Below are 26,665 nucleotides of genomic sequence, written 5' to 3'. Positions count from 1 at the left end.
TTTTTTTTAAATGACTGGTTACAGTTCAATATGAACCATCCTCAGCTATTAGCTGGATGGATTATTCGTGTAACTGGTATAATCAGATCTGAGGATGGTTCTTATTGAACTACAACCAGTCATTTAAAAAAAAAAAATACATACTGCATCATATGTCCAGTAGCACAGCATGTAAGGACAAAATAAAACACTGAAAACAAAAAATACATAAAGTCACTCCAAATCTTGGACTATTTAAGTAGCAGAAAAAATATTGACAGTAAGCAAGTCAGTGGTCAGTAAGAGACACTTAATAAAACATAGAAAAATGGAGCTTTTTTAATGTGTGGATTTATTTACCCTATCAGAATGGAAGGGAGATAAAACAGAAAAAAGGGGAAGTGAGGAGTCAGATTGAGAAAAATTAAACTTAGGACAACAGTAGTACATCTGCACACAAACGCATATGCGCACATAAATGCATGCAAACATGCACACATGTGCGCACACGCGAATGCGCACGCATGCACACACACACACACACACACACACACACACACACACACACACACACACACACTTGCTAAGTACCCTAGAAATGTGCTGCAAGTGATTGATTACTCAAAGATGACAGCTGAACTTAGAGGCAATAAATAGGAATGTAGTAAAGTATAGAGCAGAACTTGAATTGAAGGAAAAAAATGTGGAAGTTAAGAACTAACTAAGATTCAGAAATGTAAATAAAAGAAAAGAAAACTGGATGTGTAAGGATACAGGGAAAAATTTGGTATAGTAATAATAATAATAGGAATTGTTATCATTATTGTTATTTTATTATAGGCACAAGAAAGAGGAAAATGGAAAAGAGGAAAAAAACCATGGGACAAACATAAGTATAGGGATGGAAAGATAGGGCTTGAAACAGATAAAAATGGGGTCAATTTCCATATTGAGAATTGTGGCTGGGTTAGCGTATTTGTATGGCTGAAGTGGTAAAACAAGTACCTAAGAACTTTATGTGTTCTACAAAATGCTTGAAAACAGGGTATTATATGTCATTGTGGTGTATAACTTGTCTGTGACTGCTGGTCGTAGTACCCACAAAGAATGGTAGGACAAAAACTTACAGATAAGTTAGTGGACTGCATATGTGCTCTTACAAGTTGCTCATTTGCATGTCTCACAAAAATATAATAGGACCATTATTGTACTGTGAATGTATAATGGTGTAGCCACTAACATCACTTGTAACATAAAACTGTTATGAAAGATTCCATGAGGCAGTGTAGCCAGTATCGTGCCCTCTCCTGTGCAGTCACTTCTCTCAGTTAAGATCAAAGACAAAAATTTTAATTAAATCAGAAAAAAATGTCATACCTTTTGACTGGAGGTGCATAGTTGCTAAATAGTCATAGCAAATATGAAGGAATAACTTTCTGAATGGGATGGTTGAACAAATCAGGTATTGGTAAGATGAGTGACAGACTTTCATAGAAAAATGATGAAGTATTGTTAATATAAAAAAAGAAATGCTTGCTAAAGTCACTTTGAGAAATTCAGTATTAAATGTCAAAATACTGTGCAGTTATTTGCTCAGTAGCCATGCAGAGGAAGAGGAAATTTATTAGATTAGCAAAAATGATTGATTATATTCTCTGATAACTGTTTTGGCTATAGTCTCTACAGAATACAAAGAACGAACAACCATAATGATAATTAGTGTTTACCATTGCTTTTGTCTGTATAAATATTCCAAAGGTCAGCATCTGTGTATTTACAGTCCAAAGAGTTGTTCAAGGGTGGTCCAGTAAGTAACACAGTCGTGTATGCACTACTTCAGGGAGGTAGATATGAAGCATTGCATGATATAAAGTGAGTTGATGCTAGCAAGGTGGCTAGTTTTATTTCATAACATCAGAGGTCAGGCCCATGTGAGTGCATATGGGCACCTCTTACAGGCGAATTCTTTTGTCAGGGTATACTGCAGACTATTGACCTCATTGTCTGAGGACACAGGTATAGCAATATAGCAAATGCTGAATACTGATATTATATATATATATATATATATATATAAACGTGTTGTTTCTGTTACTAAACAAAATAGACGCAAGTACATGTTTACTAAGTGTACATGACAAAGCATCTGGGAGTACCGTATGCATTTGATAGAACACACCATATGCCTCATGGTGTTATAAGGTGGGAGAAAGGGTGCACTAGAGTTTATTTTTTTCTGTGCTTGTATAAAAGCTTTTTTACCATTTGAGCCAATAAAGAAACTGACTGCTACAACATTTGAGAATGCAGTATTTGGGAAGTACAAGCAATAAACATTTTGGAAGTACAAGTAATACAACTGCAGCTATTCATGTCAAGTTGATATTATACATTTAAGATTCTGTAATAAGGTACTGATCGTGTACTTTTACTTGGCCCCTCTGTTATCGGGGAGAGCCAGCTGTCTTTGTACCACTCCAGAATGTTTACAATTGCTGCCAGTGTTAGTCATGTAACATTATTGTGCCCTGTAACAATAAACAGTCATTGTGAATATAATGTTGATATGTGTGTTGTGTTGTGCTTAGTGATTGTTAATATCATTTGTGATAGAGAGGGAAGAGGCTGTACCCAGCCCTTGTAGCAACTTGCCATCAACTTTCATGTCACTTTTGTGGCACATTAACCTATTCCATGTCCATGCCTTTTAATAAGCTGCAATGTGGCTGCTGTGATGAAAGGAGGTGGCATTTGTCTCAGCAGCAAATGTGCTATGAGTCGATTGCAAGCTTCTGCACCCAGTATCCTCCACTCAGTGACCAAGTAAAAGTTTGCAATCAGTAAACATATGCATCATTGTGCAATCAGTTGGCTTTGTGCAGTTTAATACTGGAAGTTATGGAACTGATTAAGTATAATATACAGGATTATTGCACACCAATAATGTGTATTATACTTCATATGCTTTTCGAAATATTCAGATACTTGAGTAATACCCATGATCTCTCTCTCTTCTCTCTCTCTTATTTTAATCTGCTGGGGTAATGAAGAAACTACATATTACCTTTTATTTCTTTGAATAGTGGATCTTCACAGTGGAAACCACTGTTAAATAATACATGTCAATATCTCCAGTAAAAATAGCCAGGAAATATGTTAAATCATAAAATGAAACTTCCCCAGGGAAGTGTGATAGGACCCCTCTTATTCTCACTAGACATAAATGATCAAATGGACTGGGTAAACAGGAATCTGCAAGTGTTTGCTGATGATGCTGTAGTGTACCAGAAAGTGTCATCATTGAGTGACTGTAGGAGGAAGAAGGATGACTTGAATAGAATTTCTATTTGGTATGATAAATGGCAACTTGCTGTAAATTTGGGAAATATAAAGTATTGAAGATAAGCAGGAAAAAGAGTCCCACAATGTTTGAATACAACATTAGTGTGCTGCTTGTCACAATCACACTGATTGAATGTCCAGCCATAACATTGTAAAGCAACATGGGATGAAGCAAGCACGTAAGTTTGATAGTAAGGAAGGCACATGGTCATCTTTAGTGTATTGGGGAGTTCTAGGAACATCTCTAAAGGAGACCTGTGTAGAACACTAGTGTGGCCTATTCTTGAGTACTGAGCATGTGTTTAGGGTCCCCAACAGGTCAGATTAAAGGAAGACAGCAAAGAAAATCAGAGGCGTGCTGCTATATTTGTAACTGGTAGGTTTGAATAACATGCAAGTATTATAGGAATGCTCCATGAACTCAAATGGGAATCCCTTGAGGAAAGACAATACTCTTTTCATGAAGCGCTACTGGGAAATTTCAGAGAACTGTTATTTGCTGGTGACTGCAGAATGATCCTCCTGCTGACAACATACATTTCACATAAGGACTGCAAAGATAAAATAAGAAAAATTAGGTCTTGTACAAAGGCATAAGACATCTTTCCCTTGCTTTATTTGTGAGTGGAACAAGAAAGGGAATTACTAGTAGTGGAACAAGGAACTCTGTGGCATGCACCATATGATGAGTTATACAGTATGTACATAGATGTAGATCTCATTTACTGATCTTCATCTTATACTGTATTATTTGGTGAACTAGCTATTTTTAAATAATATGATGCCAAACTGTAACAAACTGGTTAATGTGTTCATTTGTTTTGGGGGCCCTGTGAATTAATGACATGTTATCGTGTACTGACATACTGTCTTGGGGTTTAAGTGACTGAGTTATGTTCTTTTATTTTTATACTTTTTACAACAAAATTACATGGTAATTTTGTAGTAGTGTAACTGGTTTTGACCACTACTAATGTTGACAACTGAATGTAAAATGCTTGCAGCATGTGCCTTTAGTCCAAAGATGACCGCTGACTAATCGAGACTCGTTATAGCATTGTGATTGTATCATTCGAGGAATAAGGAATACAGTAATGTGTTCTTGTGTAATTTTGACTCATAAATTTAATCTTCTCTCATGGGAAGGAACAGAACTGTTCTGGGAAATGTAAAGTTGTACATTTAACATACATATTAATCCACAATATGATGGAAGACTAATATGCCAAAAAATGGCCAATGATAGGCAAAGTAATTTTCATAACACAAACTTTTCAGACATGCATGAGTTGGCCTTGGATGACCTCACATCGTAATTTAAAAACAATACAACTTTCATATCCTGAATTATTATTATGGAAACACTGAGTAGTCATGCATACTTTTGTTGGAGGTACCAGATGTTGCCAACATAACTGTGTACAGTTTTGTCAGTTAGTAATGACTTGCACTCCTTATTGAAGAGGCTACATCATTCCATTTGAAATCTGCTATAAGTCACCATATCTGTCGTATGAAGATTTTGATAAGTTGTGGTGCACATTTGATGCAGTAAATACCAGCTTTCCTAATAACTTTGTCAGAGGGCAGCATTTTCTTTAAAAATGAATAAAGAAATAAACCTCACTGTGTGACTCCTCTCTGATGCCAGAGTAAGAGTGTAAAGTGTGTGAGCGCTATTGTAAATTGCCAGCTCTGTGCTATGAGTGTTTCAGTTTCACTAAACATTTGGGGAATTTATTTGCTTCATGTTCTGTATAATTCAGTTACTCTTTCCATGTAGTTTGTGTTTAAAACTGTCAATAAATGAAGGTTATTAATTGCCAACTTTTTTTAAAAAAAGGGGGAAAACTGAAGAAATAAAAACAATATTAACCATCTTACACTTCTGACAGTTTTAGCACAACTATAAATTGTAGCAGTTTCTACAAAAAGGCTTGTGTAGAAAAGCCCTAACTCTTTCTTGTAGTACAGTAGAAGGCTTTCTACCTCTCCTGTTTACACACCTGTATTATTGCATTGGTTTATGGTTTCATTTGCTATTTTGTTGTGGTTATTTCATTTGCATAAATTTCTTTACAGTGCTTGATTTGGCATCTCTCTACAAAATGTAGCTTATGTGCTGTTGATTACATCATGCATGGTGAAAACATATTACATGCATTACACAAGAACAGCTCTCTGCAAACACATACTGTTTTTTCATTTTGATTTTTGAAAAAAAATATCCCATTTTGGAACTGCAACAGTAACACATTTGCCATTTTTGAAAGGACAGAATAACAGACTATAACAATTTTTTGCCGTGTTGACTAAGCAAAATACAGTTTTCACACACAAAAAAGAATTTTTTGATATGTAGAAGAAAAAATACTTTTCTCACTTACATTACAATTTTTTCCACTTTTTTCCTGACAACTGTTGGGTTCATCCGGTTCAGCAGCAGACCGCAGTGAGTACTTTCCATAACATTTCCTCAGATGTGTGCCTTTGTAGACATTTTTACATAATTAGACAGTACAGAAAAATATCTCAGTCTTATTTCTGTTACAGTAGTGTTGATAGATATACTGAATGGTATTTGATCTGTTATTACTTTATAGTTAGTTGATTAGTGGTAGCAGTGGGACCTTCCAATCATTAACCAGCGGTATTATGGGCATTAACACAAAAATGAAAAGGTACGTTTTCAGTCATCTTTATTAATCAGGAGCAATAATTATCTCATTTTGGATTATGCCTTCTGAATGTTAGCATTCATACTCGAGGTGTCTTACTGTGTTGGTATTCAAATGTTCATTTCCTGTGTCATGGAGGACTGCTCATCATCCCAATCCAGTGCTTAAGAACTAGTAACTTCTCTCCTGTTAATATAAGAAACACAAACCTGTATGACAAATATGAGCCCCACATAAATCAGAAAAAAACTAGAAATAGTCATAATCATTCCACCCAGAGTCTTTAAATGCACGGTGAGTTGTACACAGTTTTTTTTCCTCACAACAAGGATCATAAAAAGGTAATGTATCTGCTATTAGATGTAGTTAATTTCAAGAATTATTTGTCTGTTTTAATTGAAATAAAGTTATAAACATTCAGAATTCATTTACAATCTTTTCTTATATAAGAGTGTTTTTCAATAGCAAATATACAGCATCAAATTCAAGCTACTATTTATGCTTTCATTGTGAGCTTTCAAAAGTATTAATACCAGTTTTACATGCAAACTTAAAAATCATAATTTTCTTGATATACTGTTACATACAATTTCATAATTCTTGTTCTTCTATCTGAGAGTGCTTGATGACTGAGTGTGTATGGTTAGAAGGTATTACTTAAAAATGTGATTGTTTGAATCAAATGCTACATACAGTGTCTCATAACTTGCAGTGCCAGGAGACCCTCAAGATGTTCGAGCCACAGCCATAAATTCAACAGCCATTAATGTCAAATGGCGGCCTCCAGCTGAAAAAGACCGTAATGGCATAATTAGAGGCTACCACATTCATGTACAGGAAACGAGGGAAGAGGTTAGTTAGTCTTTTCACATTTGGAAGATGATCTTTTAAGCATAGGTAAATTTCTGTTTCCTGTCACAGCTGTGTATTTCATTTAATGAGCAATCAAATACAAAACAGGGAAAGAGCCTACTGAATGATCCAATCCGATTTGATGTTCTCGATGGAAATGTGCAAGAATTCAATGTGACCGGTCTTCAGCCTGACACCAAATACTCTGTGCAAGTTGCAGCACTTACAAGAAAAGGTGATGGTGATCGGAGCCAACCAGTACATGTTCACACCCCTGGTGGTGTTCCCAATCGACCAACAGTTAATCTAAAGTGAGTTCCTGTGTCTTTAAATATTTTATTGATTGGCGACTCCATGGAGTGCTGTGTGCACCACGACCCTGTATGTTATATTAACAGGAAGGTCAGCGTTGGTTGTAATATTGATGTTTTATTGATAGGAGAATCGATTTTTGATCACATAGTGATCATCTTAAACTCAGACACTGGATCAAATTATTAATAACCAAAACTGAGAAGCAATCACAATTGTGATCACTATGTGATCGAAAATCGATTCTGCTATCAATATAACATCAATATTACGACCAACGCTGACCTTCCTTTTAATTAATTTAAATATGTTGTTAGTCTGAAGCCATTTTATTGTAATGATATCTTGTATACTTTGTTTATTGCATTGGAAGACAAGATTATTTCTTGTGATTTCACTTGTTTTACAACCAAACAGCTCACTAGATTCCATCATACTTGTTGTGCAGTGAATCAAAGAAAGAAAGAAATTAAAAGAATTTCAGCTTCACCATTTGTTATATAAAGTAACTTAATCATAGAACTGCAAGCTAATCCTCCAGCTGATGTCAACAAACAGCATAAAAATAATAATACAAAGATGTTCTACATACATACAATAAAAATCTAACACTGAATTACCCCTTGCTCAAATTATCATTTCATCGTCTATGAATTCTTCTACTGAATAGCAGCATTTCTCCCAAAGCATTTGCTGTAGTCTTATTTTTAGATTCTCGGGCTTCATATAAAATACATTTTTGTCCATTAACTTATTATATATCATCCTCATATACTTTGAAGTCTGTGCATATAATTTCAGTTTGTATGTGGGTAGCATAAAATTAATTTTGTTTCTTGTGCTGTATGTGTTGGTGTAATGATTCTCCTCAAGTCTTTTTGTCTGCTGTGTAGGAAGACTATAATTTCATAAACATTTAGTATATGCAGTATCTGATATAGTAGGTGACAAGATTCTGTTTGCTGTGCAATTTGTTAGTATGTGCATTGCAAATGCAAAACTGCTTATCATATTTGATAGGAAGTCAACATGTGTACTGCAGCTAAAGTGTTTGTCCACATTTAGTCCTGGGAATTTGATCATGTCAGCTTCTTCCATAAGTTAATTGTTATGTATATTAAGTTCCACATATGTCTAATGTTTGGTATAGTATAGTACACCTAATGACAAATTACTCATGACATTTTACATTAACTTTGTTAGATGAACATTGACTCCTATGACATCAATCCATGTAGGTTGTAACTAAACTGGGAACCGCCTGACTGATAGTTATAATAATGTCAGTTTTAACAGGAAGCTAACAGCTTTTCTGAAACAAATACCTTTGACTGTATTGTAAAACTGGCTGTGGCATAAAATTATTTTTGACATTTGGTTACATCTTTATAAATACAAAAGCAGTGGCATAAAAATGACTTCACATTAGCATATTTTTCCTTTATTTCTTTTTCTTCTTTCTTTTTAAGTATCCTGTTATGATTTGTTTTCACATGCAGCATATAACTAAAGGAAAACTTGAATAGCACTTATATTAATTGTTGCTACTTGGCACTGTGCAGAAAGGCATGTTTGTTGACCATATGCATATGCATTGTAAGTATCTGTAATTTTTTCCATGGTTGTTACTTTTGAATCTTTTCCTGTACCTTTTCAGATAATTTCAGTCTTCTAGGGGTGTATCCATTCAGGCACTGCCGTATTTTATGAGGTTATAATGTTGAGAAAGTTTAATAGTTGTGCACAGACTGTTGGGGGTGTTGTTTACAACTAGTTGAGTCTACTGGGCTGGGAATGGTAAAAGATCATCACCAGTCATGGTGATATACAGCTGTGAAGCTAAGACACCTATTATTGTGTCTGAGGTTTGGGCTCTTGCTATGTAAAGAGATATTTTCCTCATGCTAATTTCAGAAACTGTAATACACAAGTACACTTGCAAGAAAAGCCGAACAGTGGATTGACAGGTGGTGCTTGCATAGGAGCATACTGACTCTGAACTGACTCTGAGTGCTTAGCGTAATTGTTAGTGTTTCACATAGTGTCAGCTGAGGGGGGGGGGGGGGGGGGGTTGACCATTATGGACCTGTCTGTGTGACTGCAGTTAGCCAATAGGGAGCAACAGAAGAGCTTAGTACCACAAGTAGGAGTAGAGCTGAAGATTGGTGGTATTGCTGTTGCAAAATAAACCTTCTCTTTGTTGACAAAGGTGCAAATGGAAATGTAGTTTTCACTGTTGCCAGTGATTCATGAAATTTATGTGTATTTTAACATTTATTTGGGCTGTATAAAGATGTTTTTGTTATATGGAGAGGGAAATAAAACATGTACAGAAGTAATAAATTCTGATACACATGTAGCATTTCTGTGGAGGAAGGAACAGGTGTATTTTTGACCAGTGTCACCGTGACATATTATAGCTGGGTTAGTATGCAAAAAATATATTACATGTGGGGTATAACTGTTGCCAAAGTGTCACCTATGAAAGAGAAGTGTATTTCATGCATTTAATCTCTCTCTATTTTAGGCATAAAGAATATTCTCATTCTGTGCAGTTCCAGTACATTTTACCCTCTTTTTCTCCTTATTTTGTGTATTTACTTTTACTTTCCTTTATTTACTGTAGGACACATTCTGAGGCATCAAGGGATGACCAGTTTAGTATTGGAGGCAAGCACGCAGGGTAAAAATTGTGGAGAGAGACCAAGGCGTAGTTACACGAAACAGATTTAGAAGGATGTAGGTTGCAGTAGTTACTCAGAGATGCAGAAGGTTGCACAAGATAGAGTAGCATGGAGAGCTGCATCAAACCAGTCTCTGAGACTGAAGACCACAACAACAACAACAACAACAACAACAACAACCACCTTTCTTTTGGTGAAAAGATTTATAAACATTCTTGAAGTCAGAGGTTCATCCATGGTTTTTAATATGCAGATTTATCAATTTATGCTGTATTATAAAACTGGACCAATAAAAAATCAATACCAATTTGTAATTGCATCTTGTGACTCATATATTGTTACTCATTTATAGTTGATGTAGTTTTTTGACAGAAAATCATCTGTTACGTTTTATGTGAATGTAGGCTCTTTGATTATTCATGTTGTCTTTGAACGTCAAACACATAACAGTAGAGCAGGCGCACCACACTTCCATTTATCACCATATATTTTATAACCCAGAACATAATTTACATAATATGATCTCAAACTTTGGAAAAATAGTGTTTATTTTGTGAATGCTGTTATTGAACATTTTAATTCTAAACTTTTTTGTCAGATCATCTGCGTATTTGAACACTTTTAGGCTAAAATTTAAATATTTCATGAAAAGTTAATACAAAGTGTTTCACTTGAGGTTTACTTATTTTTCAGTTTAGTGCACATTCCCTGCGTTTAAGGCCCCCTGAACATAAGCCACTGTTGCACAAAGGAAAATCCAGGATGGAATGTACCAATATGAGAGAAGGAAAGTTGCTACTCACCATGTAGTGGAGATGATGAGCTGTGATAGGCACAATAAAAAGATTCACACAATCGTAACTTTCAGCCATTATGGCCTTTGTCAGCAGTAGACACACACACACACTCACACACACACACACACACACACACACACTCACGCAAGCGCAACTTGCACACACATCTACAGTCTCAGAGAACTGAAACTACACTGCAAGCAGCAGCACCAGTGCATGATGGGAGTGGCAACTGGGTGGGGGTAAGGAGGAGGATGGGGCGTGGAGGGGAGGAATAGTATGGTGGGAGTGGCGGACAGTGAAGTGTTGCAGTTTAGACAGAGGGTAGGAGAGAAGGTGCGGTGGGGGGGAGGGGGGAGGGGGGGGGAGTAGCAGAAAGGAGAGAAATAAAAATAAAAGAAATTAAAAGACTGGGTGTGGTGGTGAAATGACGGCTGTGTGGTGCTGGAATGGGAACAGGGAGGGGACTGGATGGGTGAGGACAGTGAGTAACAAAGGTTGAGGCCAGGAGGGTTACGGGAACGTATGATGTATTGCAGGGAAAGTTCCCACCTGACAATTCAGAAAAGCTGGTGTTGGTAGGAAGGATCCATATGGCACAGGCTGTGAAGCAGTCATTGAGCTGAGGGGTATCATGTTTGGCAACGTGTTCAGCTATAGGGTGGTCCACTTGTTTTTTGACCACAGTTTGTCGGTGGCCGTTCATGTAGACAGACAGCTTGTTGGTTGTCATGCCTACATAGAATGCAGCAGAGGATGTATTAGACCTAGAAGCAAGACTTGTCTGTGTGTGTGTGTGTGTGTGTGTGTGTGTGTGTGTGTGTGTTTGTGCAGGAGGGGGGGTGGGGGGGTCTGTGTGGCTCACTTAATACAGAGGTTATACTGTATATAGCTGTTGTTCACTATTTAGTTTGAAGGGCTGTTAACTTTACATTTTACTAAGATCCAGCTATTTTTTCTTTTATTGCAATAATGTGTCAAGTTTCCTTTTTTCTGTTATACTAATTATAGAGTGTAGACTGCAGAATATTATGATTAGTAACTGTGACTTACTTCAATATTCTGATGTAATCCCAAAGGACAATTGAGAGAGAACCATCTGTTACTGTTGAACTTGAATGGCAGCGTCCCACACTGACATATGGCGAACTTCTTGGCTATCGGTTACGCTACGGCGTCAAGGATCAACCATTAAAAGAAGAAATGTTGAAGGGCACTACAGTACAACATCGCCGGATACCTGAACTTGGTAAGTTTAGACAGTGCTTTCATAATTCTGTTTCAGTTATGTCAGAATTTTCAGGAAAGAGATACATGCGAACATATTTTTAAAAATCCAAAGAGCATAAGCAGTGATGGAATTTCAGATAAGATAACAATAGACAGATTTACTTATTGAACAAAAGACAGCAACAGTCATCAAGAGATAGACAAAAGATGGCTGAATCTGAAATGTTTCAAGCCAAAAACCTAATCTCCCAAAGGACATAGAGATTGGTAACAAGTGGAAAATACTGGAAAATTTTAATGTAAGACTGGTTGGGGGAAACTCTTACAATCCTAACTGATAAGAGTTACAGCAGGACAGCGGATGAAAATTTTTGTTATTAATTTTTGAGCTCAGATGATATGCCATGCTTCTCAGGAGTGAGAGCTGCGGGGGATTTTCCAGTTCAGCATTCCTCTCAGGGGGCTCACAACTCTTTTGTGAGTTCATGACATGAACTCTTTTGCAAATTCATGTTTAGCAAACATACAACCCTAAGTCCACAGTGCTACTTCCTCTTCTCTCCTGGAAGTCTAACTATGTTCTGTCCGTCCCCCTTACGGACCCAGCTAGCAATGACTGTGTACACGTCTGCCAGTTGTGGGGCTGCATAGCTGGAGCTTGGCCAGTGCAGCCCATTGAACACTGCTGTGTTCTTTGAGATTTCTTTAGAATCACTGTTGTTGTGACAACCAAACTTTATTTGTCACAGGCAGTGGGGGTCTTGATTTAACTATTTGTATTATGAGGGATTTAAAGAGTTTAATTGATTTATTTTAAATTGTTAGCAAGCACTTTTGTGGAGAATGCCATTCTTCAGTTGTAATAAGCCATACCCAGGCAGGCAGCTCATGCCTGAGTGGACTGTATTGTATCAATAGCTGTTTATGGGGATAACGTGTTTACGGAGATAACTAAACACACTTCCCAGCAGAATGGATGTAGTGTCATAATAAAGCCACCAAAGCAAACAAGAGCTAGTTCTCCTGATCAAGCTTCTCCTGGAGATCATAACAACACATGTTCCATAATACAGACTGTGTTTATAGAAATAAATATGAAGAAGAAACATTTGATGAAGAGGATGTGGCTGGTACATTTACATCTAATAAGTGGCTAAGAAATGACACCCTCTTTGTCAAGGTAACAGCAGCTCAGCAAGGAACAAATATAATAAAAAGTAAGAATCTTTGAGAGTACCCAATCAAAGTATAGCTACATTCAACATGTAATTCAAGTAAAAGTGCCATGATGTGTCAATATATGTTGTGAGCCATAAAACGTAACACCCCTTTTTATATTGTGAACAGTTCATAAGATTCACAAGATTTTCAGCAAATTATAGTGTGCAGCCAGATGTTAGTTTGCCTAGGGGCAAGTAATTTTGTTGCATGGTTAATATCCATAACTTGTATCAAGCAAGATAATGAAATGGGTAATTTGTTTTTTAGTAGAATGATATACTCTTTCTAACAACACTCATTAGCTCTTGAACATGTGTGCACGGTGATGTAGTGCTTCTTAATGCTGGCACTGAAACTTTTCATAGAAGTGTCTGAGAAATGTTTTTAATTGAAAGGCATGGTTGCTGAAATAAGCTATTGCAGTTTAAATGCTGCCAAGTATGGCTCTCATGCCAGGCACTGTTGTTATATGTAGCAAGATGCCTACACTGCTACCTCATGGACCTACTTCATATGACATACCACAATTTTTCTGTACAGAACTACATTTTAACATCTACCATATCAGATGGTGCTTAGGAAAATTGCAATGCATGACAAAAAATGTGGAGCAGCCACAAGATATGGTTTGATGTCAATGGAACTTTGTACACACCTTTGGCAGGTATGTAAATTGAAATTTTCTCTGACAGGTTTAGTGTACTTAAGAGACCTAGTAGGGTATATAATGGTGTGAACAGAATCATATGTTGAGAGATTACTGTGAAGGACTTGGAGATACTGCGTACTTGTGTGAGATAGTGTTATCAGCACATGACAGAGTTTGAAAGGCGCCTCATTGTGATCCTCCATTTAGCCAGCTGGTCAATTCGTGCAATATCGAGAATTGTGGGGCATTTGGATGAGACAGTGGCCTGTTGCTGGTCTGCATGAGAACATGAGGGCACTCATACTCATTGACAAGTTCTGGTTGTGCATGACTGACCACTACAAGGGATGATCACCATATTGTGCACCAAGCACATTTTTATGCCTCTACATCTGTCTTGCCATCTGAGAACAAGTAACGGACTCCCTGCAATATTCTGTGTCATCCTTCAAGTTTGGTCAGAGACTAGGGAATTACCATCCCCTGTGTAGGTTGCAGTTAACAACACAACACAAAGGTCTGCATTTGGAGTGGTGGCATGACTGGGAAGCCTGGACTGCTGATGAATGGCATCACATAGTGTCTTGGAGAGCCACAGAGGCATTACTCATAGTTTCACAGTGTAGGGTGTGATGGGAAATTACTTCACTTCAGGGCTGGTAGTGACTGAAGGAAACTCAACAGCACATTGACACATCATTCTGCTCCCTCATGTGTGACCTCTCGTGTGACAGTATCATGGCTCTATTTTTCAATAGGATGGGCTTGTCCACATATATAGCATGTGTCTTTACGAAATGTCTCCATGATGTTGAGGTACTTCTGTGGCACTAAGATCCCCAGATCTGTCCATGGCAGAACATGTGTGGGATTAACTTGGATCTTAACTCATCCAGGATATCAAGGACCAGTCGCATCAGTTGTGGGCCAGCTTGCTTCAGGAGAGGATACTGTGGCTTTATGACACCCTTCTCAACAAATAAGTGTATGCATCCAGACCAGAGGGGGCTCAACTTCATACTGATAAGTGGGCTTATACTGTCAGGTTCTTTGTGAATTTGACTATATTTTGTAATCACTGAAATAACATCACATGCCCTTTCAGCCTATGAAGTTTCATTTTGTTTTTCATCCTCCACTTTTTTCCTTCACTTTTTTTATCAGGCATTATAAATTACTTTTGCTGTACCAACACCAGGTGTTACAATCTATATCAGAATGTTTAGTGATGTATATATATATCTAAAAAGAAAGATGATGAGACTTACCAAACAAAAACGCTGGCAGGTCTACATGTACATGTGTTGGTGCCAGCATTGTGTGTCCTTGTTTAGGTTGAAGTACTTGGCCTCATAACTGGCTAATGAGCGCAGACGCGGATGACAGACACTGGTTCTCAATATTTTGTAATCATATATATTCTTAAGAAGGTATATTAGAGGTATGCATTTTGTTAATTTAATTAAATGTTTTCAGTTCCTGCCAAGTTTTCCACCTATTAGTTGAGAATTATGTCTGTGCTTCTATTACATATGGTAACTTGACGTCGTTTGTCTGTGCTATTTTACATAATCCAGAATCACTTTGCAACACAATAGACACAACTGCAAACATTTATTTCATTTAGTGTGTACTAGGAGCAACAAAATCATGATAATGTTGTATAAAATATTTATTTACCTCTAACAGAAAAAGGTGTGGAGTACGAGTTCCGAGTAGCTGGTCAGAACAAAATTGGTTTTGGTCAAGAAACCATAAAATACATGTTGACACCGGAGGGCCCTCCAAGTGGGCCCCCGAGTAATATCTCGCATCATTTCCAAACACCAGACGTTCTCTGTGTTACTTGGGGACCTCCACTTCGGGAACACCGCAATGGACAGATAGTCCGTTATGATGTTCAGTTCCATAAGAAAGTAGATTACTCTACAGTGATCGATCGTAGTACAAATACGACAAAGGTCAGTACCAAGATCTTTTGTTAGTTTCTTTTTCTAAACAGTCTAAAATGTGATGTTGTTAGAACCCTTTGCATGAAAGGTATGAAAACAGAAATTAATAATTATCAGTTTCTATATTAGCATCTCTCTCTGAAGTTTTAAAAGTAATAAATTACTCAAGAATGCTTGAGCATATCTGCCAAACTAAGATGCCAAGTCAGTAATAACTTATATTCCAGCATGGCATCTCTATAAAATATACCATTTACTGAATTAAAATGATCAAAAATTCATGATAAAAACAGTAGATAATTTTTTTGTAGATCAATATTGATTAGAAGTTGAATTGGAAAAATGTTTAATCACTTTAAATGTTTGAATTTAACCACTGCCTCTTTGTGTGTTGTTACTGATTTTGTCAATAAATGTTTTAGAATGTTAACTAAAACATTGTATTTATGCCAAGATCATTATACATGTAGGTATGAAGTATTTATTGAATAAACATTATGAGAAGCATTCATGTGAATTTTCCAGTGAAAATGATTTGTGATAAGCATGTTCCTGGGGAAATTCTTCTGACAGGCAGTGCAGTGTAGTAAATAGACTTGTGGTTGAAATAGATATTAGCATGGGTGTGAAAGAACACTCATTTAATATTCTCTATCTAAACAACAAGCTTTACTTGGAGAAGGATGAACTTCTTATAGCCAACTGAGAGAATGAAAGAGTGAATGAAATTCCAGCATACTCAGTGTACTTAGCAGTACATCTCTTAGGAATTACAGATGCTGAAAGCCACATGTTTTTGATTACAAGCTAGTATAATACACTCCTGGAAATTGAAATAAGAACACCATGAATTCATTGTCCCAGGAAGGGGAAACTTTATTGACACATTCCTGGGGTCAGATACATCACATGATCACTCTGACAGAACCACAGGCACATAGACACAGGCAACAGAGCATGCACAATGTCGGCACTAGTACAGTGTATATCCACCTTTCGCAGCAATGCAGGCTGCTATTCTCCCATGGAGATGATCGTAGAGATGCTGGATGTAGTCCTGTGGAACGGCTTGCCATGCCATTTCCACCTGGCGCCTCAGTTGGACCAGCGTTCGTGCTGGACGTGCAGACCGCGTGAGACGACGCTTCATCCAGTCCCAAACATGCTCAATGGGGGACAGATCCGGAGATCTTGCTGGCCAGGGTAGTTGACTTACACCTTCTAGAGCACGTTGGGTGGCACAGGATACATGTGGACGTGTATTGTCCTGTTGGAACAGCAAGTTCCCTTTCCGGTCTAGGAATGGTAGAACGATGGGTTCGATGACGGTTTGGATGTACCGTGCACTATTCAGTGTCCCCTCGACGATCACCAGTGGTGTACGGCCAGTGTAGGAGATCGCTCCCCACACCATGATGCCGGGTGTTGGCCCTGTGTGCCTCGGTCGTATGCAGTCCTGATTGTGGCGCTCACCTGCACGGTGCCAAACACGCATACGACCATCATTGGCACCAAGGCAGAAGCGACTCTCATCGCTGAAGACGTCATGTCTCCATTCGTCCCTCCATTCACGCCTGTCGCGACACCACTGGAGGCGGGCTGCACGGTGTTGGGGCGTGAGCGGAAGACGGCCTAACGGTGTGCGGGACCACAGCCCAGCTTCATGGAGACGGTTGCGAATGGTCCTCGCCGATACCCCAGGAGCAACAGTGTCCCTAATTTGCTGGGAAGTGGCGGTGCGGTCCCCTACGGCACTGCGTAGGATCCTACGGTCTTAGCGTGCATCCGTGCGTCGCTGTGGTCCGGTCCCAGGTCGACGGGCACGTGCACCTTCCGCCGACCACTGGCGACAACATCGATGTACTGTGGAGACCTCACGCCCCACGTGTTGAGCAATTCGGCGGTACGTCCACCCGGCCTCCCGCATGCCCACTATACGCCCTCGCCCAAAGTCCGTCAACTGCACGTACGGTTCACGTCCACGCTGTCGCGGCATGCTACCAGTGTTAAAGACTGCGATGGAGCTCCGTATGCCACGGCAAACTGGCTGACACTGACGGCGGCGGTGCACAAATGCTGCGCAGCTAGCGCCATTCGACGGCCAACACCGCGGTTCCTGGTGTGTCCGCTGTGCCGTGCGTGTGATCATTGCTTGTACAGCCCTCTCACAGTGTCCGGAGCAAGTATGGTGGGTCTGACACACCGGTGTCAATGTGTTCTTTTTTCCATTTCCAGGAGTGTATTATTGTGAAACAAACAAAATAACAGTAAGAGTGGATATATACAAAAAATTATAGTTCAGTCCCAGGCCCTATTTGTTGGAAAATGTTGTTTTCAACAGCAGTAAGAATCAATTAAAGGGGTTGTAATAAGGATATGGAAACTTCTGTGAAGAATCATTGTTTACGGAGATCTTAATAATTTATGTTTTGGATTCTTCTCCTGCTCCTTGACAGAATAATTTAATATTTATCAGAGGGAATCCTAAACTGTGGTCTGTGGTGCAAAACAGCCAGTTAGAGTTGCAACTAACATGGATGTTTATCTAGTCAGTTTCATTAACGAATATCAGTTGGCACCACACATATACGTACCCACTTTATTTACCACTATTTTGGATGGATGTCTTACTTGGCAAACATTGGTTGGTTTGAGAATGGGCATAGCCTGAAACTGGTCACTGAATAAATAAACATCCATTTTAGTTGCTGCCCTGGCTGTCTCTTTTGCATCACAATCTGAAATGAGTTGCTGACCCACATTATCCAGCACACTGGAGTTATAAAAACTGTGGATGTTGTACAATACAATACTGTAGAACATCAACAGTTTGTGTATTTCATTGACCCATTTTAATAATTATTTTCTGGTAGATGGTAATGATTGAGGACTCATAGAGTCCAGTTATGGATAATGTCCTATACTGACATGCAAATCAGGGTTGAAGGGCACAGTACAATGACTGCCGCTGACCACTTGTTTTTAGACTCAGCTATCAGGTTCTACGAAGTTAAGGCCATTCCATCTCCAATAGCGATGCTGGTAGTAAAACACTGTGATGTTCACAGCAATCCTCAAAATTATGATGGCTTTATTTTTAAGTTAAATTCAGTGATTTATATGTGCAAATGATTATTATAAGTAGATCACCTTATTTTTGAATGTATGGTTTGGGATAGTATGAATAATAAAATATTATTGGGTTTCCAACTGCATCAAGTTAAAACTCCCACGAGCATTCAGCGGAATACTCTTTTGGCCTTTGTCAAGCGGTACCTGACTGCCATTCCATCGATGGCCTCGCTGCTGGCTGTAATTTCACTGGCACTCGTTATAGGAGTTGGACATAAATGTGGAAACAACAAGAGAAATTGCATGCTTGAACATAAGTGCAAATGTTAGCCAAGTCTGCAGGTTGTGCTGTTGTATTTGATCACAGATGGCACATGGCAAGCATCAATCATGGTCAGAAAGTGTTCTGTGTCGCTGTGAATGAATTATGTCAAAGATACATGAATTCGAAGTGGACAAATTGTTGGTGCTTGTATGGTGGTTGCTGTAACCAAGGTAGCCAAAGTGTTTATGTTTCAATAGGCATTGTATCAAAGATTTATACCACACAAAAGAAAAGCATAAAACCATCATCAGCTGAGTCAAAGCACAAATAAAAAGTTTGTGTAGGGTGATCATGACCGACGGTTATTGAAGAGGATTGTGATGAAAAATAAAGAGGACGGCAGCTCGAAAAGTCACTGCAGAACTGAATATTGCACATGTGAACTCTGTCAGCAACATCAAGGAAGCTCCATAAGAAGGAATTACAGAGCAAGCTGGAATTTCAAAGCCAAAGTCATAAAAACTGGACTATGAAACAATGGAAGACATCCATTTTCTTCGAATCAGTCTTGTTCACACTGTTCCCAACTCCTGGCTGAGTTTACATCCCGAGATTGAATCATTGCGGGTGCTCAGTGATGGGCTGGGCAGCTGCATTGTGGCATTTAATAGGCCCCATATTTACTCTGCAGGGTCAAATTACTGCCAAGGAGTATGTGACCATTTTGGATGGTCAGGTCCATCCCATGATACAATGTTTCTTCCCCAGTGGTGATGCTGTGATTCAAGATGACAGGGCCCTGTTCATACAGCTCACATTGTCCAGGATTGGTTTTGTGAGCACAGGTATGAATTACTGCATCTCCTCTGTCCATCACAGTCAGTGGTTCCCAATATTATTTAACCCTTGTGCTCTACTTTGGAGAAAAGGATGCATGATTGGTATCCACCTCCATCATCAGTACCTGAACTTACCACTATTTTGCAGGAAGAATGGTATAGCACTGCCTTGAAAACCATGCAGGATCTATATTTATCTATTCTGAGACAATAGGAAACTGTTTTGAATGGAAACGGGTTTCATATATCATATTAGATGCAGTAATGTTTCTTGTTTTTGGTGTTTCTGTATTGTTGCCCACCCCTGCACCTCAGAGTGTCCATTGTGCCCACTTCAGCCTCCTGCCAGCTGGATTATACACTGTACTAAGTTGCAGTGTGCTGTCCTTATTGAGGATGTTTTCTGAAGTTTTAATTTCAACAGCTTCTTGCACACTATACCAGGAATGGTTCATTGTAGTAATGACTCAGATGACTAGTTTTTGAAGCACATTCTGTCAAGGACGGGCAGAACACCTTGCACGTTCTATGTGGCACTGTGCTGCAGTGTGAACTGTTTACCCGAAGTTGTAGCAGCCATTCTCACATAGTATATTATATATGCCAAGCAGTCTGATTGCTATACTATCCCTCACAGGGCTCGTGTATTGTCTTATTGGGAGCCTAAAGACTGTTTTGAGGTTGTGTATATTTAGGAGCTGTCTAATCCTCCCTTCACTAAATGATAAAACAGCAGGAAACCAAATGCATTGCTGTGAAAATCTTTTGTTTGCACGCTGCTCACGAAACAGGCTGAGAGACATGGTGGTGATTGTATCTATTTTCCCAGAGGACGTTTTATAAATATTTCAGTTCTTATGTCATATTTTCAGCATCTTACACAATACAAGGTGTGATTCAGAAGTTTCAAGACTGATTCATTTCTGAGTAGGGGAGCCGGTTCCACTGGGTGGGGGAAGTAGTGGAGGTCTCGGGGAACGAACTGATGCTGCGGCAGTTGCCTCTGGAACCCTGGAGAGTGCGCATCACTTGCAGTGTGAGTGCGTTTCATTGACCTCTGTCGAAAAAGTGGGAGAGGTGAAAATGGAGCAGCACTTGGAGCAGCGTTATGCGATTAAGTTTTGTGTGCCACTGAACAAAACTGCCATGGAGACTCTCGGTATGATTCAAGCAGCCTTTAAGGAAGAAGCCATGTCCCATGCAATGGTTTTCATGTGGCACAAATGTTTCAAAGATGGCCACAGGAAAGTTGAAGACGACAACTGCTCTGGGAGCCATCATCAAGCTGAAAGGATCAAAATGTGGAGAGAGTGCCAGAACTTTTAAACAATGACCGTCGTCTTAGTACTAGATTAACTGCCGATGAACTGGGATTCATTCATAGTGTGGGGGATTGTGATGGAGAATTTGATGATGCAAAAAGTGTGTGCCGAACTAGTGTCAAAAGTTTTGTTGGTGGATCAGAAGAAACGGCGCATGACTGTTTGCCAGGAAATGCTCCAACGGTTGAATGTTGATCCGAACCTTCTGGAAAAAGTGGTTACTGGTGATGAGACCTGGGTCTACATGTACGATCCTGAGTCGAAGTGTCAAAGCTCAGAGTGGCACACTGCTTCCTCACCGAAGCCCAAGAAAGCTCGCATGAGCAAGTCGTGTGTGAAGTACATGCTGATTGTTTTTTTTTTTTTATGGTAAAGGAGTGATTCACAAGGAGTTTGTAGCTTGTGGACAGACTGTCACAGGTGACTTTTACGCTGGAGTGCTCTGCTGCTTGAGGGATTGAGTTCTCTGCGTCCGCGCAGCGATCAAGGGCAATTGGATTCTCCGCCACGACTACGTGCCTGCTCACACGTCGCACGCCCGCTCACACATCGCACGCCACCACCGAAGTTTTGGTCAAGTTCAACATGACAACACTGCGTCAGCCACCCTACAGCCCCGACTTGGCTCCAAGTGACTTTTTCCTCATCCCCCAAATCAAGACAGGCCTAAAAGGGAAGTGATTCGACTCCGATGCCATCCAGCAGGCTTCGATGAGAGCCCTTGACAGCGTGATGCCCGAGGTCTTCCAGAAGGGCTACGAACAGTGGAAGACACACTGGCAGTGCTGTGTTGATGCTGAAGGATCATATTTTGAAGAATTTTAGTCCGCTGTGCTTAAATGTCCAATAAATTTCTAGTTATGAGTTAAGTCGTGAAACATTTGAATCACACCCTGTATTTGCGTGATACACTAGAATCTTCAGAAGACTATGCTTCTATGCCAGATTGTGGTGGCTGAATTCATGCATATACTGGCAAGGGTAGGTTTCCTAAGTACATAATGGCTGGGACACTCACTGGTTCTTCAATGGACAAGGATGTCAATGAAGGGCAAGGCACTATCTAACTTTACCTCCATTGTGAACTTGGTATAGTCATGAGTGGTCTTTTAGTTTTTCACAACCATGGAATGCCAGATAATAAATAGGTCATTGAAATGAAATAAAATCAATTAGGCATGACCATATCCTCAAATTTCTTTATTAAAAAAAAAGTTTGCTACTGGTGAAGTTCATGGGCTTCGCAATATTGTCCATCTTTTGATTGTAATACTGTCCATGAAAAGAGGTTGGACCCCTTTTTTTTGTAAGTTATTGGCTTTTAGGACATGCTGGTACAGCCATCTCAATAGTGGAATGTCAGTTATGATGATATGAAGGTAAGGTCAATGAAACACCCAGTCTCTGAGTGAAGAAAATCTCCGACCCAGCCAACAGTCAAACCTAGGCCCCTTCAGTTAGCATCCACTGCACTGACCTTCAGCTACTGAGGCAGGCAAGAGGAAGGACATGCCAAGATGTGCTTAAACAGTATGACATTCGTGTTGTCAAAGACTGACAGAGAAGTCCACCTAATCTTCAAGGGGAACATCCATGTATAATGAGAATAACACTGGAAACAATTTATAAATCAAATTATGAAAATTTGTCTTTTATTAAATACAGTCTTACACCACTGTGAATCCTCTTCTCCCATAAAAGATAAAACTAAAATAAAAAGATTCAGTGTGGTTCAATTCTCAGTGTTGTACATTTTATATAACAATAAAAAGCTGTATTAAAATCATTACCAGTGTAATGAAATCCTCCATTTTCTTATAAAAAGAGCAAAACACAGGTGCTATGTTACAAAAACACTCCAAAAATAATGCAAAAATTATCTTAAGCATGTTAAACAAGGAATAAAGCAGAACAGTGAGATGACTGAGGTTAAGCCACAATTATTGTGTGGATGTTATTTCTAGCAAAATATTTGTAGTTGAGTATCATTAGCTACAAAACCGACTCTACTAAAAATGGACAAAGAGCCCTTTAGCACACTATCCACAAGTTAACTACCTTTATGTATCACTTTATGGGAAACAAATGTAGATGGGCTACTCAGCCAGCTGAATGAGACGCACGGGGAGGTGCACTCCAGATGGTGTGTTGATTCAAAGTCTGCTATCCTGTGGACTTGCCTAGGTTTAACACTGTTCAGATGTCTCACGAAACTCTTGGGGGTTTCATAGGATAGTGTACCATGGTCAAAGTTGTTAGAGGCCCTATTGTCATGTATGAGGTCCTGGAATGGATAAAACTACATGAGGAGCTCATGCAATGGATGTAGACCACAGAATGCTCCCTCCTGTTTCTCCACCTACATTTTGCTACGTGAAATTGGCTGATTAAACAACACTTTACACTTTAAAAGCCCATCTGCTTTACTACTGTTTTTATTAATAGTACATTGCATAGATTTAGGATCAAGAGATTGGTTGGAGGGATTAGAATGGATTTAAATAAAATAAAATGGGTTATACAAAAGTATCTAGCTACTGAACATGCTCTTCAGCATGACTGCGGGGACCTGAGAGCCTGCTACACCTCAGGGGCTGTTTGGATCCTCCACCTGATACTAATTTGCCTGAACTCCAGAGATGGGAAGTTGCCCTTCAACATGTGAATATGTAGCTATGGTACAGGTGTCATGGACAATCAGAACAGAACTATGAGTAGCTGGAAACAGACTTAGGCCAGAATTTATGCAAGAGGATCAGATGTTTGCAACAGATTCAAAGAATGTAAAATTTCCAATAGTTCTGAAATGGAACTTAAATGCCAGTTAATGGTAATATAAATAGAATTGAATTTCTTTAGACATTTTTATCATTATAAGACATTTCAATAGTTTGGCTTCAATAACATAATTTATGTTATGATAGTATCATAATTTATGTTTGTAATATTCATTGCTTCTTTGTTTACAGGCTGTGTTCATTAATCTAGATGAAAATACAGATTATGTCTACCACATCAGAGCCCATACCAGCCAGGGGCCAGGACCGTACAGTGAAAAGGTGACAGTACACACCGAGAGGGACATTGTGCGTGCCCCAATGAGTGTGCAGGCCGTGGCTACTTCTGACCAGAGTGTGGAAGTTTGGTGGGAAGGCGTTCCAAATCGTGGCAAAGTTATAGGTTACCAGGTAAGACTGCAGCAACTTTATAACCTCAGAAATGTGTTGTATTATTTTCTAGATGAATTTTTGATTGTGTTAGAGTTCAGTCTTTCTGTTTCTGTTTTTAAATGATAGTTTGTTATTCTGTCTACTAAATTTACAAGTGAAAAAAAGCATTTTATATTATTATTATGATTATTATTATTATTACAGATTATTATTATTATTATTATTATTACAGGATTAATCAATACAAAGATTAATTAATAACAACATCTTGTTGTATTCCTGTTATCCTCCACCAAGCCCCTCTTTATCTAGCACATCTACCTTGTCGATGTTTGCGATGTTCCATTACTCCATTTATGTGGTCTATCCAAGAACGTTGTGGTCTTTTGCACTTATGTCTGCTGGGTGTTTTCCATTCATAAACCTTCTTTGGCCACCAATGACCTGGCATTCTCATCATATACCTGTACCATTTTAATGATTTTCATTCAATTCTGTCTATCACTGTATTATTTGCCTTCATTATAGATCTTACCTCATCATTAGTTTTCCTTTCGATTCTTGATATTCTGGCACTCCTATGCAAATAATCCATTTCCTTTTGAGATCCGCATTTAAGGTCCATAGTTCTGATCCATAGCATAGCACTGATTCAACCATTCTCTTACCTACTCTTCCCTTATTGTTGTTGAAAATATTCTTATATTTTTTATTCTTTTCATATTTCTCACTGCAACATAAATATTTACAGCACATCATCTTTTGTGACATCTGGTATGCTTCATTACCACTATAACAGCAGCATAAAAATCTACTTTGTTGCAAACTTAAATTGTGAGTAAAACCACACAGTTTGCTGTTAATTACTAACTCCTCTTTGAAATAATGTGTTACGTTTATCCTTGTGTGACTGCAGCTCATCATGAGATTATACAGTACACAGATTCAATAGGAATGTTTACTATGTACTTCAGTCAAGATGGTTGTATGACATCAGGCTACAGCTAAAAGACTTACGACTGTCAGTGTCCACTCATTTACTTACACTGTCTGTAACATTTTGAACAGTTTTCAGATGTGACATTTCTTACTGCTTAGTAAAACAGTAAGTTCAAAACATCATAAAGTCATAGAATTGACCAAAAAAATAAATAAAAAAAAACAAAAAAAAAAAAACACAGAAATATTGGCACACACGGGCTGTCAATTATTCAGCATATGGTGAATTCAACTAGCAAAATTCCTGTAAAATATTACATAATTTTGATTTAAATCTGGCAGCAATGCAGTTCAGGCACTATTCCTTGAGATGTTAACACTTGGATTCCATGGGGGAGCTACACCACATATAGTAAGGACTGAACAGTCACAACTTTCTGCCTTGCAATGCATATCATTTGATTTTAGGAGAGTGGAAACGAAATGGTGAATCATGTTATGTGTTGGCACGCTCTGTTAAAGATCTCTTGACCTATTAAATGCTACAGAGCAGTATTTACTAGAATTAATTATTTCCATCATTGAATTTAATGAAGGAAGCATTATAGTATATGGCCTTTCTGTGATTTATTACCTCAAACCATAAACTGTCAATGCATTGGATTGGACACCTCTCTGCCATCTAAAAGTCCTTTCATTTTCTAGATGAAAGTGCTCTTCTTCATAAAACAGACTAGAACCAAGTGAAACAATGGAAAATCCAGGCTGAAATGTAACAATATTGTGAAAAAGGGTGGGGGGGGGGTGGCAGAAAAGGAGAGAAATAAAAAGACTGTGTGTGTGTGTGTGTGTGTGTGTGTGTGTGTGTGTGTGTGTGTGTGTGTGTGTGTGTACTCGCATGTGTTGGTGGAATAGAGCTGTGTAGTGCTGGAATGCGAACAGGGGAAGGGCTGTATGGGTAAGGTCAATGACCAATCATGATAGAGCCCAGGAGGGTTGCAGGAATGTAGGATATATTGGAGAGTGTTCCCATCTTCACAGTTCAGAAAAGCTGGTGTTGATGAGAAGGATCTAGATGGCATAGGATATGAAGCAGTCATTGAAATTAAGAACGTCATGTTAGGCAGCGTGCTGAGCAGTGGGGTGGTCCAGCTGTTTCTTGACCAGTTTGTCGGTGGCCATTCAAGCGGACAGGCAGCTTGTTAGTTGTCATGCCCACATGGAATGCAGCGCAGTGGTTGCAGCTTAGCTTTTAGATCACTTGACTGTTTTCACAGGCTCTGCCTTTTATGGGATAGATTAGGCTTGTGACTGGACTGCAATAGATAGTGGTGGGAGGATTGGTGGGATGGGTCTTGCTTC

The 26,665-nt window shown here is 38.9% G+C and overlaps 1 protein-coding gene across 4 annotated transcripts in view; it reads left to right on the top strand.

The window, feature by feature from the left end:
- The window catches only part of LOC126175945 (tyrosine-protein phosphatase Lar), a 546,759-nt gene that overhangs the window by 476,611 nt on the left and 43,483 nt on the right, over positions 1–26,665 (top strand). For all 4 annotated transcript variants that reach the window (XM_049923024.1, XM_049923022.1, XM_049923023.1 and 1 more), the window contains 5 exons: positions 6,712–6,851; positions 6,960–7,162; positions 11,724–11,893; positions 15,434–15,705; positions 24,164–24,382. In XM_049923024.1, the coding sequence (XP_049778981.1) occupies positions 6,712–6,851; positions 6,960–7,162; positions 11,724–11,893; positions 15,434–15,705; positions 24,164–24,382 (1,004 nt within the window). The remainder of the gene's footprint in view (positions 1–6,711; positions 6,852–6,959; positions 7,163–11,723; positions 11,894–15,433; positions 15,706–24,163; positions 24,383–26,665) is intronic.

The sequence above is a fragment of the Schistocerca cancellata genome, chromosome 3 (assembly GCF_023864275.1).
Source record: "Schistocerca cancellata isolate TAMUIC-IGC-003103 chromosome 3, iqSchCanc2.1, whole genome shotgun sequence".
Taxonomy (NCBI): Eukaryota; Metazoa; Arthropoda; class Insecta; order Orthoptera; family Acrididae; genus Schistocerca; species Schistocerca cancellata.
Note: the sequence above shows the minus strand (reverse complement) of the source record. Positions and strands in the feature narration are given on the sequence as shown.